The 16,583-nt window shown below is 46.7% G+C and overlaps 1 protein-coding gene across 12 annotated transcripts in view; it reads left to right on the forward strand.

Moving 5' to 3' along the window:
• Positions 1-15,704, forward strand: part of LOC140403303 (uncharacterized) — a 215,796-nt gene extending 200,092 nt beyond the window's left edge. For 11 of the 12 annotated variants that reach the window (XM_072491129.1, XM_072491130.1, XM_072491131.1 and 8 more), the window contains 3 exons: positions 8,727-8,900; positions 10,214-10,418; positions 11,330-15,704. In XM_072491129.1, the coding sequence (XP_072347230.1) occupies positions 8,727-8,900; positions 10,214-10,418; positions 11,330-11,474 (524 nt within the window). In that variant the 3' untranslated portion in view covers positions 11,475-15,704. The remainder of the gene's footprint in view (positions 1-8,726; positions 8,901-10,213; positions 10,419-11,329) is intronic. The other variant, XM_072491135.1, reaches the window with a different exon arrangement.
• Positions 15,705-16,583: the final 879 nt, after the last annotated feature.

Here is a 16,583-nt window from a genome sequence, read left to right on the forward strand (position 1 = left end):
CCCTTGCTTGGAAGCTATAATCTTAAGTCCTTGCAGCAATCTTCATTCCCTATGCACCAGCTCCATCTCTCTCCCATGTCAGTATCTGAGGTCAAACCAGTTCTTGGTGTTGTATTCGACCCTGAGTTCAGCTTCCAACCACATGTTTGTCTTCATAACGTCACCAAACTGCACCCTTGCCTCAGTTAATCTGTCTGCAGAAACACTCTTGCATGCCTTCGCCCTTCAGACTTGACTATTTCAACACTCTCCTGACCTGCCTCTCGTATTCTACCCTCTGTAAGCATGCGTTCACCCTTAAGCACCAAGTCCCATTCACCCATCATCCTTCTGCTTGCTGGCTTACATTGGCTCCCGATCCGACAAGGCTTCACTTTAAAAGTTCTCATCCAAGGGCGGCCTTGTCCCTCCTTATCTCTCTAATCTCCTCCAGCTCTACAACCCTGTGAGATTTCTGTGCCCCACGCATTCCGCTCTCTTGTGCGTCCCCAATTTTACTCATTGCCTGCAGCTCTCTTGGTCCTAAATCTCTGGGGAATTCCCTCTCCAGCTCTCTAACCCTCACTTTGCTCAAGGTTGTGGTCATTTGTTCTAGCGGCTTGATGTCAAATTTTGTTTGATGACAATCCTCTGAAGTGCCTTGGAATGTTTTACAACGTTAAAAGTATGATATAAATGCATGTTGTTAATGCTTTGCCAGCTCACACTGTACATGGAGGAGGAACATGTAAGGAGTGAGCAAAACACCTACCATGGCATCAATACCATTGTGCCTCAATGGCAGAATAAATCTAGTCATCGTCCAAAACAAGAAATTAAAAATGTAAAATTTGTAATCGGTTGGATTGGATTAAATTGCAATAATCTTTTAATGCGAAGTAAGTACCGATTTGATATCTGCATCAATAGAAAAGCTTGGGGGATTCTCCCATGCAGCTGGTTACTAAGAGGTTTGCAGCCTTCAGTGAGATAGGGCAGTTGGAATCCTGACTCCAAAGGCACGGCTGGTGTTTTAGTTATTCCCAGTTAGCAGAAAGCTTCATGGCCCAGCCACTGCAACCTGTAGATTACTTGCAATATTTGTTGTCAAAAATCTGTTAATCCAAATACAAACATTTAGCTTTTTATTTTTTTGCTTTCTCTAGCAGCTTTGCAAATTGGCTCAAATTAACTTGATTAGCAGGGAAGATATGAGACAACACTTTCCTATTCAGTTTATTGCATTTTCCCAATTTCCTGGTTCTCTTTGGAACTTGCCACCTGGGAGACATGGTTACTCCTGGTTATAGCCAGGCTGGCTCAAACGTGCGATTAGAAGCAGGACTAATTATTTTGACACAATAGTGCAATGGTTACTTCCTTCTTTTGCTTCAGTTCTTTTGCTTCCCTCCTTTGTTTTTTGGCACTTAAGTTCTTATTTTGCATGCTCCATTTTTATAAATATTCTCAAATTCTGGTCATTTATAATAAATGGAACTATAGCTCCTGTCACCCTGTGTTGTAAGCATGCTTGTGCACTTGTTGACAACTCAATTTTCAGTTGCATGAAGCAGTTAATTAAGTGGTTCTCAGATCTTCTGGAGTCTGGTGGATGTGAGCTTGAAGCGGAGTTACCTCTCCTCTGAGTGGGTTGATGTGCGAAATGGAGGGGAGAGAACGTAACATTTAATACATTCCAAGTTCCCTTCAGTATTTTTCTAATTCTTGTATGCCATGATTTCTGATGCCCACGGCCGTTACCTTCCCATGCTCCTGACCTGGCCTGGCTCCTTCATGATACCATGAAGGGGCATTACTGTCAGATAACTTGACTTCTATTCAGCCCGGCAGGTAGCTCCGTATTGAGATGTGGTGGCAGATTAAGACACCTCCCTTGAACACTCAATGCTTGAAGTGTCACTCTGGCTTACCTCCTTTACGGAGCTTTTAAAATAGCTTTCGTTTTGTTTTGATCTTGACTATTAGCCACAGTCTCAACACACCCACTGGTTGTGACTGTACTTGGGAGCTCCAAGGCTTCTTTTTCACTTTGTGTTTGGGGATGTGGGAATCGTTGGCGAGGCCAGCTTTTGTTACTCATCCCGAATTGCCCTTGGAAAGTGGGGTGGGCAGCCCTCGTCTGGAACCGCCGCAGTCCTTGAGGTGCTAGTTGGGGAGAAAGGGCTGTTGGAGAGAAAGCGTTCCAGGACTTCAACCCAGTGGCAGAGAGAATCCAAGCCAAGGTGGTATTTGGCTTAAGGTTGATGGTGTTTCTATGTGCCTGCTGCCTTTTTCCTTTTCGGTGGTGGAGGTCACAGCTTTGGACGGTGCTATTGAAGGAGGCTTGGCGAGTTGTGGAATGAATCTTGCAGAAGGTACAGACTGTTGTTGCCACTGTGCTTCAGTGGGGGGGGGGGGGCGGAGATGTCTAAAGTGGTGTATGTGGTACTGATCAGCGAGCTGCTTTGTCATGGATAGTGTCATGTTTCTTGAGCATTGTTGGAGCTGCGCTCATCCAGTCAAGTGGAGAGTATTCCATCACATTCCTGACTTATACCGTGTGGATGGTGGGCAGCCTTTGGAAAATCTGGAGTTGAGTTACTCTCCATAGAATTCCCATCGTCTGATATGCTCTTGTAGCCATGGTATTTGTATGGTTTAGATCAGTTCACGTTCTGGTCCATGGTTTGTACACTCTTCCCACCCTAGGCTGCAGATAGTGGAGAATCCAACAATGGTTTTCCATTGAATGTCAATTGGAGGAGAAGTTAGATTCTTTCTTGTACGTTGAGCACGCAAAGGTAGTATGTGCTGGTTAGGATTTTAAGTCCATGACAGGAATACGGCTATTACATTGGGTGAAACTCTAAACGTTTTCTACCTCGCACAGGTGGATGATTCTGCAGGTGAAGGAGCTACTGTACTGAGCGAGTCTGTGGAGAGGAACTACACTAATGGACAATTCTGTGGAGGGAAAACTCTGGAGAGGAGGTGCACTGTAATGGGTAATTCTGGGAGAGGAGCTGAACTGTAATGGGTAATTCTGGGAGAGGAGCTGTACTGTAATGGTTAATTGTGGGAAAGGAGCTACACTGTAATGGGTTATCCTGGGAAAGGAGCGACACTGTAATGAGTAATTCTGGGGAGTGGAGATGCACTAATGGGCAATTCTGGGGTAGGGGCTGCGCTGTAATGGGAAATTCTGTGGTATGGGCTACACTAATGGGCAGTTCTGGGGCAGGGGCTACACTAATGGACAATTCTGGGATGGGAGCTGCAGTGGAATAGGTATTTCAAGGGAGAGGAGCTGCACTTTAATGGGTAATTCAAGGGTAGGAGTTGCACTGTAATGGGCAATTATGGGCTAGGAGCTGCACTGGAATGGGCAACTCTGGGGAGTGGAGCTGCACTATAATGGGAAATTCTTGGTCAAAGAGCTTCACTAATGGACAATTCTGGGGGTGGGGCTGTACTGTAATGTGCCATTCTGGGTAAGAAATACTCTACTGGGCATATCTGGGGGAAAAGATGCACTGTCATGGTTCTTTTGGGGAGAGGAGCTGTACTGTAATGGCTCATGCTGTGATGAGGAACTGTGCTGTAATGGACAATTCTGGGAGAGGAGCTGCACTGTAATAGGCAATTCTGGGAGAGGAGCTGCACTAATGACCAATTCTGGGAGAGGAGCTGCACTGTAATGACCAATTCTGGGAGAGGAGCTGCACTGTAATGACCAATTCTGGGAGAGGAGCTGCACTGTAATGACCAATTCTGGGAGAGGAGCTGCACTGTAATGACCAATTCTGGGAGAGGAGCTGCACTGTAGGGAGAGGAGCTGCGCTGTAATGGGCAATTCTGGGAGAGGAGCGGCACTGTAATGGGCAAATCTGGGAGAGGAGCTGCACTGTAATGAACATTCAGGGGAGTGGAGATGCATTAATGGACAAATCTGGGGCTAGGAGCTGCCCTGTAATGGGCAATTCTGGGAGATGAGCTGCACTGTAATGGGCAATTCTGGGAGAGGAGCGGCACTGTAATGGGCAAATCTGGGAGAGGAGCTGCACTGTAATGGGCAAATCTGGGAGGAGCTGCACTGTAATGGGCAAATCTGGGAAGTGAACTGCACTGTAATAGGCAATTCCGGGGGGAGAGTTGCACTGTAATGGGTAATTGTGTGGAGAGGAGATGTACTGCAATGGGCAATTCTGGGGTTGGGCTGTACTTTAATTTACCATTCTGGATACGAACTACACTAATCGGCATATCTGGGGGAGGAGATGCATCATTCTTCTGGGTAGAGGAGCTGCACGGTAATGGCTCATTCTGGGGAGCGGAGCAGCACTGTAATGAGCAATTCAATGAGACGAGCTGCAATGTAATGAACATTCAGGGGAGTGGAGATGCATTAATGGACAAATCTGGGGCTAGGAGCTGCCCTGTAATGGGCAATTCTGGGAGATGAGCTGCACTGTAATGGGCAATTCTGGGAGAGGAGCTGCACTGTAATGGGCAAATCTGGGAGAGGAGCTGCACTGTAATCGGCAATTCTGGCTGGAAGAACTATATCTCTGGGGCAGAGTTGTAGTGTAATGTGCTATTCTGAGTAAGAAATACACTACTGGATATATCTGGGGAAGATGCACTGTCATGATCTGGGCAGAGGAGCTGCACTGTTATAGTTAATTATTTTGAGAGGAGATGCACTGTAATAGCTCATGCTGTGGAAAGGAGTTGCACTGTAATGGGAATTCTGGGAGAGGTGCTGCACTGCAATGGGCAATTCTGAGAGAGGAACTACACTAATGGGCAATTCTGGGAAATGAGTTGCACTGTAATGGGCAATTCTGAGGGAAAAGCTGCACTGTAATGGTCAATTCTGGGGGAACAGCTGCACTGTAATGGGAATTCTGGGGGAAGAGTTGTGCTGTAATGGACAAATTTGCACTATGTGCCATTCTGGATAAGAACTACATTGTAATGGACATATCTGGGGATTCTTCTGCGGAGATGAACAGCACGGTAATGGGCAATTCTGGGCGATGAGCTGCACTGTAATGAACATTCAGGGGAGTGGAGCTACACTAATGGGCAAATCTGGGGAGAGGAGCTGCACTGTAATGGACAATTCTGGGAGAGGAGCTGTTCTGTAATTGGCAATTTTGTGGTGTGGATCTACAATGTAATGAGCAATGCTGGGATAAGAACTGCTTAGGAGCAAATTTGGGGAGAGCTACACTGATGTAGGGCAATTCCGCGGGAGGGGTTGCACTATGGTGGGCAATTCTGGCAGAGGTGCTTTTCTGGGAAAGAACTACACCATGGGTATATCTGATGGAGAGGGTGCACTGTGACGGCAGTTCTGGGCGAAGAGCTCCACTCTAATGGATAATTCTGGGGAGGAGCTGCACTGTAATGGGTAACTCTGGGGGAGGACATGCACGGTCATGTTCAATTATGGGTGATGGGGCTGCACTGTAATAGCCAATTCTGGCTTTGGCTTGAGTAACTGCCCTGAAATGGGTAATTCTGAGGAGAGGCACTGGACTGTGGTGGGCACCTCTAGGGGAAGGGGCTGCACTGGAATGTGTAATTCTGCAGGGAGGAGCTGCATTGTAGTGGGCAATGATAGCGGGGGTGGGGGGGGGCGGGGGGGGCTGCACTGTAATGGGTAATTCTGGGTAGGACCTCCACTCTATAATGGGTAATTCTGGGGGAGGAGCTGTAATGGCCAATTCTGCGGAGAGATGCTGCATTGTAATGGGTAATTTTGCAGAGGATCTGCTTTGTAATGGGCAATTCTAGGGGACGAGCTTCACTAATGGGTAATTCTGGGAGAGGAGCTGCACTATAATGGGCAATCAGCAGCCATGGCTACATTGAAATGGGTAATTCTGGGTGTAGGATCATAGAATCAGTGCAGAAGCAGGCCATTCGGCCCATCAAGTCTGCACTGACCCTCAGAAATAGCATTCTACCAAGTCCCACTCGTCCACCTTATCCCCATATCCCCATCTAACCTTTGGACACTAAGGGGCAATTTTGCATGGCCAACCCACCTAACATGTTTGGACTGTGGGAGGAAGCAAGCACCCGGAGGAAACCCACGCAGCCACCCAAGATACGAATCAAACCCAGGTTATTGGTGCTGTGCGACAGCGGTACTAACTACTGTGCCACGTGCTGCACTGTAATGGGAATATCTGGAAGAGGAGCTGCAGTGCTCTGGGGTAGGAGCTGCACTGGAATGGGTCATTCTGGTTTTTTAAAATATCCAATTAAGGGACAATTCAGCGTGGCCAATTCACCTACCCTACACATCTTTTAGTTGTGCGGGTGAGACCCACGCATACACAGGGAGAATGTGCAAACTCCACGCGGTCAGTGACCTGGGGCTGGGATCGAACTCGGCTCCTCAATGCCATGAGGCAACAGTGCTAACCCCTGTGCCACCACGTTGTCCTTTTTTTTTGTAGTGTGTCATTCCGGGGGAATAAGAGTTATACTAATGGGTAATTCTGAGTGAGAAGTACACTGTTATGGTTAATTCTGGGGAGAGCTGCTGGACTGTAATGGACAGTTCTGCAGAGCATAGCTGCATTGTAATGGGCAGATCTAGGGTAGGAGATGCTCTGTAATGTATAATTCTGGGGTAGGAGCTGCAATGCAATGGGTAATTCTGGAGAAGACCTGCACTGCAATGGATAATTCTGAGAGAGAAGAGTGACACTGTAATGAGGGGGAGCTGTAATATAATGGGGAATTCTTGGGAGGAGCAGTAGTGTAATGGGGAATTCTCGGTGGGGGGGAGCTGTAATATAATGGGGAATTCTTGAGAGGAGCAGCAGTGTAATGGGGAATTCTCGGTGGGGGGAGCTGTAATATAATGGGGAATTTTTGGGAGGAGCAGTAGTGTAATGGGGAATTCTGGGGGGGAGGAAATGCATTGTAATGGGCAATTCTGGGTTGCAGCTGCACTAATAGGCAATGCTGGGGATTCTGTACTGTAACGGGCAATTCTGGGGATGGATCTGTACTTAATGGGTAATTCTTGCGGGGCGAGCTTCACTTTAATGGGCAATTCTGGGGGGAAATGATTGCCCTATAATAGGCTGTCCTGGGGTCAGGTGTTGACCTATAATGGACATTTTGGGGACAGGAGCTGCACTGGAAGGGACTGCTCTGGAATAGGCATTTCTGGGTAGAGGAGCTGCACGGTAATGGGCAATTCTGGGTGGAGGTTAACTGAACTAATGGACAGGAGAGGATCTTCACTGTAATAGGCAATTCGTGGGATAGGAACTGCATTAAAATGGGCAATTTTGGGGCAGGAGCTGCCCTGTAATGGACAATTCTGGGGTGAGGTGCTGCAATGTAATGGTCAATTCTGGGGAGGAGCTGCACTGTAATGGGCAATTCTGGGGAGAGGAGCTGCAATGTAATGGGTAATTTTGTGGTGGGAGCTGCATTGTAATGGGTAATTCTGGGGGAGGTGCTGCACTAATAGTCAATTCTGGTGAGGAGCTGCGCTAATGGGCAATTCTGAGGAGGAGCTGCACTGTGGGCAATTCTGGGGAGAGGAGCTGCATTGTAATGGGTAATTCTGGGGGAAGAGTTTCACCAATGGGTAATTCTAGGGGAAGAGCTGCACTGTAATGAGTAATTCTGAGGTCGGAGTTGCACTGTAATGAGTAATTCTGGCATAGGAGCTGCACTGTAATGAGTAATTCTGGGGTCAGAGTTGCACTGTAATGAGTAATTCTGGGGTCGGAGTTGCACTGTAATGAGTAATTCTGAGGTACGAGCTGCACTGTAATAAGCAAATCTGGGGTCAGAGCTACACTGTAATGGGCAATTCGGAGATGAGGAGCTGTATTCAGTTGAAATGTTCTGTATCTCAGACATAATATCAGTCTGTTTCCAGTATGGACCGAAGGGTTTGAATGACCTGTTCCTGTACCTTAAAGACTCTTGTTTGAGTAATAGTCGGTCAATGTGCTGTCTGCTGCTGTCACATCAGTGTCCTTCAACAGTGCACCTCAACAGAACTAGCATTTCCATGTTTTTCGGTATATATTGATTGCAGGAATCTGCTAGTGCTTCAAACAGCACAAAGACTCGTTCCGGATGCATGTTGAAATAAAAGTAAGTTTCCATCCAGTTTTGACCCAACACAGAATCTTGGAAGGAAATTCGTTGAAGAGCATTTTACAGGAGTTTGTTTAGTGGTAAACGCTGGTTGTCGGATTCATCGAGTGGACTCTGGGGCTTCGTTTACTTTGCAACTCTTTTACCCTACCTCCAAATACCTGGCTTGATGCATGGATGAGGAGTGAACCGGGTATGTGTGTTTTGTGCGAGAGCTGCGTGACTGGGAGTGGTGCATCTTTCTGCTTTGCAGTCATTGAGGATTTCTTAGTCAGATAGGGCATCACCTGTAGTACAGAGCTTTCCTCCTAGCTCTCTAACCCATCGCCCAACCCCCAGCTGCCTATCATCTTTACCAATCCTTGCCCTCCCAAGAGCAGGCCATAATGCTAATACGACATTTCCATTTCCAGTTTCCACAGCAACCTCGAAAGGAACCTTGTAGGCAGTCAGTGCTAAATTCGAGAGCCTTTAAAATTGTGTGGTGGGCTCACGACCCCTGGGAACTAGGTTGAGACCTGCCAGAACCTCAAATTAAATTTAGCGATCAAACTGTGGAAGGCAGGGTGGTAACTGAATCTTAATTTCATTTTGGACAACAGAGCACCCAGTCAAGTTAGGAACCTGTGAGTATTGTGGAGTGACACTAACCACGGGTGTAGGCCTCTCCAACCACATGCGTGGCCATCTGAAATCTGGATTGAAAAGGAAGTTACCGAGTCTGTCTCAGTTTGAGGAACTCCACGAAAAGGCTGAACCTGCACTCACCGACACATGTGAGATCCTTTGGCTTTGTCTAACTTAACCAAAACAAAAACTAAATGTGATCTTTGACAGTGCTGGAGAGAGAGAACTTGTTAAATTGAAATGCACTGCCAGGGAAATTGTGTGATTATACATTGCTGTGATCCAGACACAAAGTTAATCCCCTCCCTAATGAAGTTGAGCCTCCATTTCATTGACATGCTTGAGAATGCAAAGCCTAACCCTAGAAGTTCAGGATTAGTTGCAGCTTTTGCTTGCTTATGTATATAAGTTTGGTTTGTTTTTTCTTTTGCTTTAATTTGCACGTGAGTGGATTGTATTTATTGTACCTTTTTTTTGTTCTCGAACTCTTTCCTTTGTGTAGAAATCGAGCCATGGTGTATAACTCATTGTAATGTGTAAGTAAGCCTATATCGGTATGAGATCAAGCCCCGTTTGCATGCGGTTTGGCAACTTAGAAAACCCTGCATAACATTCACCTCGCAAGCATAACATACAGAGTCCGAGCAGTTCAGGGAAAGGTTGGTTAAAAGTAGGCCAGAGCTGCGCCGATTCACTCATCTCCTGTCAGAGTGTAACTTGTAATTAAGACATTGTGTGTGGCGCTGGATGTGAAAAGAGACGCAGTGCGGGAATATAAACGATAAGTGACACTACTTTTGTACCCACTCTATTTTGGGCAGATGTGGAATAGTCCCTCCGCCCCATCAGTAAGTGCAGTTAAACCCTCTAAACGGCTGTGTGCAGTGGGCCAGAGGCAATTGTGCGCCCTGACCATGCCTCGCTTCCACTAATCACTTATTCTTTTTCTCTCCTCCCAAAACTTAAATCATGGAAGCAGCCAATTCCATGCATCTTAAAACTCATCTGAGGGGCAGTAACTCAATATCTTCCTGCACAGATTGATTGAATGTAGTTGGCATTCACATGTCAGAACATTATTCTTGGATTAAAGCATAGGCAGCTTGACGAAAAATGTCCACTGAATCTTAACAGATGTTGGATCAGGCATTTTGCAGTGGGCACTTCCTTGATTGTGACATGGTATCTCATTCCAAATGCCTTTAAGCGCCACTACATTCAGGAAGATATATTTCTATGCCATCTTCGGCAGTGGTCGTATTTAAAAGTAAGTTGGGAGCTTTTACAGAGCAGAGTGATCTTTGGAGGGTTTAATTGTACTTGCAGATTATCAGTAAAAGGTGACTGAATCTGACGTTATTCTCAAGAACATCTTCCTGGCAGTTTTAAGAGAGGTTGAAGTGGGCATGTGTTTCGTGCATGGAATGAGACCGCAAGCTAACCGCTTCTCTTTCATGTTCAGACTTTGAGCGTAAGCAGCATAAGCCAATGCTATGTGCAGAGAACGTGTCGCCGAAACGCGAGGAAGGGAAGGAGCCAAAGACATTCAGGCCAAAATCCGAGGAAGCAAGACCCCTCCGAGTGAGACCTGTGATCTTTCCGGTGCCGAAACCTGAACCTCTCTCGCTAGTGAAGTTTATAGGGAACATCTACACCCTGAAATGCAGGTAAGTGCCCCCAGTCATGCAACGGTACGCCCCGTGGGAAATAGGAGCTGGCGGTCTACATTTGTTCTTGGGATATGTGATTGCGCGCGGGGTGGGGGAGAAAGCTGGATGCGCGTGGGGGGGGGGGGGGTGCAAATGGAACAGATACAGTAAAAACGCATTACTGCTGTATGTGGTTTCTACTCCCCAGTCGCATACATCGGAAATAAATCCCAATTCTGGTTAAATCAAACCATCTGATTGAAATATGTTGCGGTTTAAATGACAATACCATTGTCACAGCCCTGCAATGAGACTTGCGTGGAGGGGCTGGGGTTTAGCACAGGGCTAAATCGCTAACTTTGAAAGCAGACCAAGGCAGGCCAGCAGCACGGTTCAATTCCCGTAACAGCCTCCCCGAACAGGCGCCGGAATGTGGCGACTAGGGGCTTTTCACGGTAACTTCATTTGAAGCCTACTTGTGACAATAAGCGATTTTCATTTCATTTCATCTTTGCCTGGCTAAGCCCGGCTCTCCTGGCTAGTAACACTGTGCCCATTATTGAAGTTTTTACTGTCTGGTTTTGCTTTCCACCACCTGTTCTGCATAAACCAAGGTGTGCCAGTGATGAGATAACTGGTGGGCCGGTTTAGCTCAGGTGGTGGACGGCTGGTTCGTGATGCAGAGCGAGGCCAGCAGCATGGGTTCAATCCCCCTACCGGCTGAGGTTATTCATGAAGGTGTCTCGCCTTCGCAACCTTGCATCTCGGTGCGATTAACCTCAGGTTAAACCATCACCGGTCAGCCCCCCCCCCCTCAGAAGGGTGACTGTGATGACTTTACTTTCAATTGGTGGGGGGGGGGAAACCGGGGAAGGTAGCTTTTTCTTTTAATAATTTAATTAATTAGATGCATCTTTGTTCCTGAGCAGATTTTGCGATGTGGAGTTCCACGGCCCCCTTTCCATCCAGGAAGACTGGGTGAGACACCTGCAGCGACACATCCTGGACATGAACTTCCCAAAGGCAGAGGCTGCCCGCGAAGAGATCTGTGTGTCCACCGAGACAGGGAAATAGGCTGAGTCCACTGCCCATGTGGAAGCATGGGTACATTGGGGTACATCGTCCATTGCAGTCTCTCGTGAAGACTCACTTGATTTATGTTCTAGTTTAGTGAAGTTTGGAAAGATTCTTCTTTGCCTTGAACGTTTAAACCTCTGTGTAGTAATGAAAGTATCTGCCTTACGTGGGTTTCCTTAGAGTAATTCTGCATTCGCCTCGTACATTTAGAATATTATAAAGAACAACTTAGCCCTGATTAATTTTATAAGTAGCACAGTGCACTTCAGGGGGAGTGGCACTGCATGGGGAGGGGTGCATGGCGTTGTAATTGGTCAGTTATGTAACCTGAAACAAAGGCGTGGTTTGATTGCGACCCACTCCCAGGCCACGGATCCATGCATCAATCCATGCCTTGGGAGACGAGGGGGAAAGGAAAACGAGAACAAAAGATTTTAAAATTCCTTTTTCCCCGTTGTGCCACTGTTTTTCACCAATACTTTACTGTAGTGAGCGAAGCTGTTAAGTGTTTCCCCTCATCGTCGATATCACGGATAGCGGGGGGAAGAGCAAAGGGACCACCTGTAGGTTGTTGCAGGCATTGCATTGAGGCAGAACTGTGTGACTGCGAGCAGGAGGTTTGGACATGGCGCACCTCTGTACTGTGAAACTGTGGAGGTTGCAGATCTTACTGGTCTCGCAATGGGCTGCATTTTACCCAAACCTGCAGGGTCGTGGCGGAGCTGTGCAAAGACCGGTGTGGTATTTGGATGATGTGCACTGACCTTTGCTGATAAGGTGGACACTTTGCATGCTGGCAGCCTGTAGCGGCTTTTTGGGGGGGGGGGGGGGGGGGCGCAGTTACAACACAACCAAAAGCAGGAAATTTCGAGCAGGTGCACCAGCCTCTAAAGGATTAGCATGTCAGGCGGGGCCCTCCCGACTGGTTCGTCAGCCTGGCGTATCGATTTTGACGCCGTCTTGAGGGAGAGGAGCTCAAAACCACACTAAATCTTTTTAACATTTCCCAGCTTAGCAGGAACGAAGTCCTGGCTGGGTGGATCAGAGAGCTGCTGCTTCATGTTCTGAGTCCTTCAGGTTTCTATTTGCAGCAACACTGCAGTTGACACCAACTCCCCAGCGCTCTTGCCCCCGCGGACAAGTGTAGGTTGAGCCGTAACCTTCAGTGGCGTAGCTGTCAGTGGCCGTGTAGCTCGGGGGAGGGGCGGTAGATGTGACAGTCGTGGGTCTGAAAGGCCGGTTTATCCCTCTGACTCCCAAGAAGGAAATTTGCGATTCTTTTCAATAACGTTTTAAAATTGGTCCCAACAGGTTGAATTCAGTTGCTCTTTTAATATTTAGCGGAGCACCTGTTTGTTTTTAGAAATGCTTAGGTCACAAAGTGGCAGTACATTTCATAAAAATGTGAGTGTATGTTATAGTCGAACTGTAAAGATGCTTTTTATTTCCCCCTTTCATCTGCTCGTCTGTACTAGATGATTTTTTTTATTTAGCGGGTTTTAGAATCTTTAGTCATGTTCCCTTTCACACCCGACAACCTCCGGGCATCTTGTGGTCTGACCAGCTGTGGGCTGAAGCAGGCGGACAGTGGAAGATGCCGCTTCAGGGCATTTGAGCCTCGGGTGGCTGTGCAGCCCATGCTGGCTTGGCACGGGGCGGACGCTGCATTCTCCCCACTGCCGCAGTTCAAACCGTCAGGGCTACTTGTCCGTCTCTGTAAATGGCAATGCTTTCAAGTGTCCTTCCTGCTGCTGTGATAGTGCGCCAGCCACTGGGTCTCTGCAAACCAGATGATGTAGCTGTGAAGAGCAAGGGAAGGGGAAGGGCGTCTCTCAAGGCTGCTGACTAGGAAGACGCTCGTCAAACTCAAATTCTTCTCCCTCTTTTTTTTTTTCCCCCCTCCGTTCCCCACCCAAAAATAAAATCCAGTCTGTCTGACGACCGCCTTGTTTGGTTTGTAAGCAGGGCACATTAGGCCATTTGTTTTTATTGAGACTGTTCGATTTAAAACTTATTGTTTGTGATCACTTTCTATTTTCAGTGTTGTGTGATGTGGGTCTGTGCATCTAATGCAATCAGGCTCCCTGTGACCCAAAAAAAAAAAAAATCTTGTTACCTGTTTGTTCCTGTGACTATGTATTGTTGTAACATGGAGTGTAATGAAAAATACCTTCATAACCAAAGGTGCTAAGAGATTGGTTGTTAGGTATCCCAGAATAAGATTTGTTTTTTGAGAATGGACTGCTGTGTCAACACATGTACAACAGCTCCTTTACTGAACTGGTGAAAATTCAGACTTTTGTGTCCATTTAAATCCACTTTCCGCCTTCATTGGTGTAGATATAGTTTTAATTTTCTTCTTGGTGTCTTGGCTTGAGGAAAGATCGCATTGCGTTATGACGTTGTGTCATGCTGTTAATTCATCGCCTGAAATCACTGCCGAACCCTCTGTCACTGTCTGTGTTTCTTCCTCCCTTTAGGTGCTCCCTCCAAATGTTCAGCACTTGCCCAGAGACATAGCCCATCATTCTAGAACTGGGAGCTCCGATTAAATCCGATTGACATGGTGTACAAAGATTTAAACGTGCCCTCCATTAAGTTTATAGGATCCTAATGAATGCCCTGAAAACCTTATCTGAACGAACCCTGGGATTTTAGTTGCTGCCTCTTACAGGAAGACAACTCCCTCTCTCTCTTCTCCCCCCCCCCCCCCCATCCCAAGTGAGTGGGTGTGATCATGTCTTTGGGGAGCATGCAATACATAGTGGAATACAGTTCTTAACAGGATTAGATTTTGGTTGCACTCCTAGTATTGCAAATCCAGATTAAAGTGAGTCTGAAATGCAGAGCCACTGTGTCACTGGCCGTGGAAAAGGTGTGGATGGCAGTAAACGGGATTCTGGAAACGGCAAAATGCACCTCCAAGAGTTGGTTTCAAGCGGCACCTCTGATCGCGGTGAGCTGTTGCCGGCAGCGACAAATGGTCGCCAAGGCTGGTGCTCTTTGTCCAGCTGGTCGTCGTGGCCCTGGTCACAACGAGGCGATGTGCAGTTATGGTCCAGCGGTAAAGAAAAGGTGGTCAATAAATAGCGCTACAAATCTTTGGATATTGCTACGGAAACCCTTCCATCCGTTGACCAGTGGCCACTGAATTGTTTTGCTATTTGTAGATGCAAAATACACACCCAGGGTTGAGTAACTTTATGGGAGCAAGAACACACTTGGCAGGGAAATGGAAAGGAAAGGCATTGCTACTCCAGTTCCAGTTAATACAAACAGTCTGAGTATCAGCAACCCACTGGGTCATTCATTTGGCACTTTAAGATATACTGGGAGCCTCTTACACCCTTATCCATGAATGTACATGGTTGTAGGGGATTCAGTTAAGCGTCCCTCCCCCATGCTATATAGTGACTGGACTGATCACCGCACTCAGTGGGGCTTTAAGCTGTATAACATGTCTTTTTGTTTAATTTCCAACACCCCTCCTACATTTCCTCTGGGTAAACACATAGGAGATAGATTGAAGATTTAAGCAGTGACATTGTGTTTCATTGAACCATGCAGAGCAGAAGGAGGCCATTCTGACCTTCATGCCTATCACAGTTCTTTTGAAAGAGCTCTCCAATTAGTCCCACTCCCTTTGCCCTTAACCCCGCCAGTTTTCCGACCATCCGGTATTTATCTGATTCTCTTTTGGAAGTTGCCATTAAGATGTCAGCGGTCAGTCTCTGGAATGCTTTAGGAAATGACAAGTTAATTCCTCCCAAACTTTAAAGGAATCTTCAGGGTAGTTGGCGTTGACTGTTAATGTTGATGTTTTTGAAGCATTCGCACAGGTCATAACTTAGCCCTGTGACTGAGCTGGCAGGGCTCAGACTCGAATCTGTGATGAAGAAAGCATTACCTTACAACCAGCTTAGAAAGCGATTGTTCCTGGTCGTTTTTCTAAGAGTCTGAGAGGAATTTTAAAAGAATATTTTGGGAATCTGAATACTGTGTACAGTTTCTTAGAGCTGGATGGTACCTCTCATAGCGGTTGATGTGCTTGTATTTTGCTGCAAGTTTCTTATTGTTTTATTGATGCAGTGGGAACTTTTTAAAATGCTAACTATTCCTTGTACTATAATCTGATGTTCTCGCATGTATTGTGAAATATTATTGATTCTCATTCGTGTTTGTATTTTAATCTAATCTTTTTTTTTTAATACAAGCGTTACCACAATACGAATGGGATTTGCATTTTATGTAGCTTTCAATTTCTGTGTGCTCGTACCAAGATGTTTGAGGTAAATGTCCATATCCTGCTCTGCAACCGTTTCTGGCTGCTCTCTCTGGTGCTGCCATTACACCATCTGCTGGCAGAAACCTGACACTGCATCTTCTGTCTGAACAGGGAGAGGGTTTGGTGGGGGGTGGGGGGGGGGGGGGGTTAAACACTCTTATGAACAACGCGACAGTTTAGATTTGTCCATTACACCCCTCAGTTGTAGCAAGCAGACGTAGGGGTTGGTTTATAAGTCATGGTAAGTGTGTGGGGTTGTGGTAGCATGGTGCTAGGTGGCGGGGTGCAGGATTGCATTGCAGGCAACTTGGGGTCCAGTGGGTTATCCCGAAGATGTCACACTCGCAACAGTTGCTTTGCAATAGGCTGGCTAACAAATAAGCAATTGGTCATTTCTTGTCTTGGCTAAAAGTTACCGAAACAACGGCCTGACAGGTGAGAACATATAAATTATGTTCCGGCATGGGGATTTAAGCAATAATCTAGAGGTCAACATGAACCTTTTTGATAAAAGTGAGTCAAGTGGCAAAATGGAATACCTGTTGATTTATTTTAATCACATGGGTTAGACAGCAGATTGAAAGCCTGCGCTTTATTCAGCGAGAGGTTTTAAGATGTTTTTTGAAGGAGGAGAGATGGATTTATGGAGGGAATTCCAGAGCACGTGGTCACTGAAGGCATGGCCACCAATGGTGGAGCAATAAAAATCTGAGAAAATGTATCCTGGAGTGAATCAAGAATTATTTAGTGCTAGGACAGCACGGTGGCGCAGTGGTTAGCACTGCAGCCTCACGGCGCCGAGGTCCCAGGTTCGATCCCGG

Source organism: Scyliorhinus torazame, chromosome 27, assembly GCF_047496885.1.
Source record: "Scyliorhinus torazame isolate Kashiwa2021f chromosome 27, sScyTor2.1, whole genome shotgun sequence".
Classification (NCBI taxonomy): Eukaryota; Metazoa; Chordata; class Chondrichthyes; order Carcharhiniformes; family Scyliorhinidae; genus Scyliorhinus; species Scyliorhinus torazame.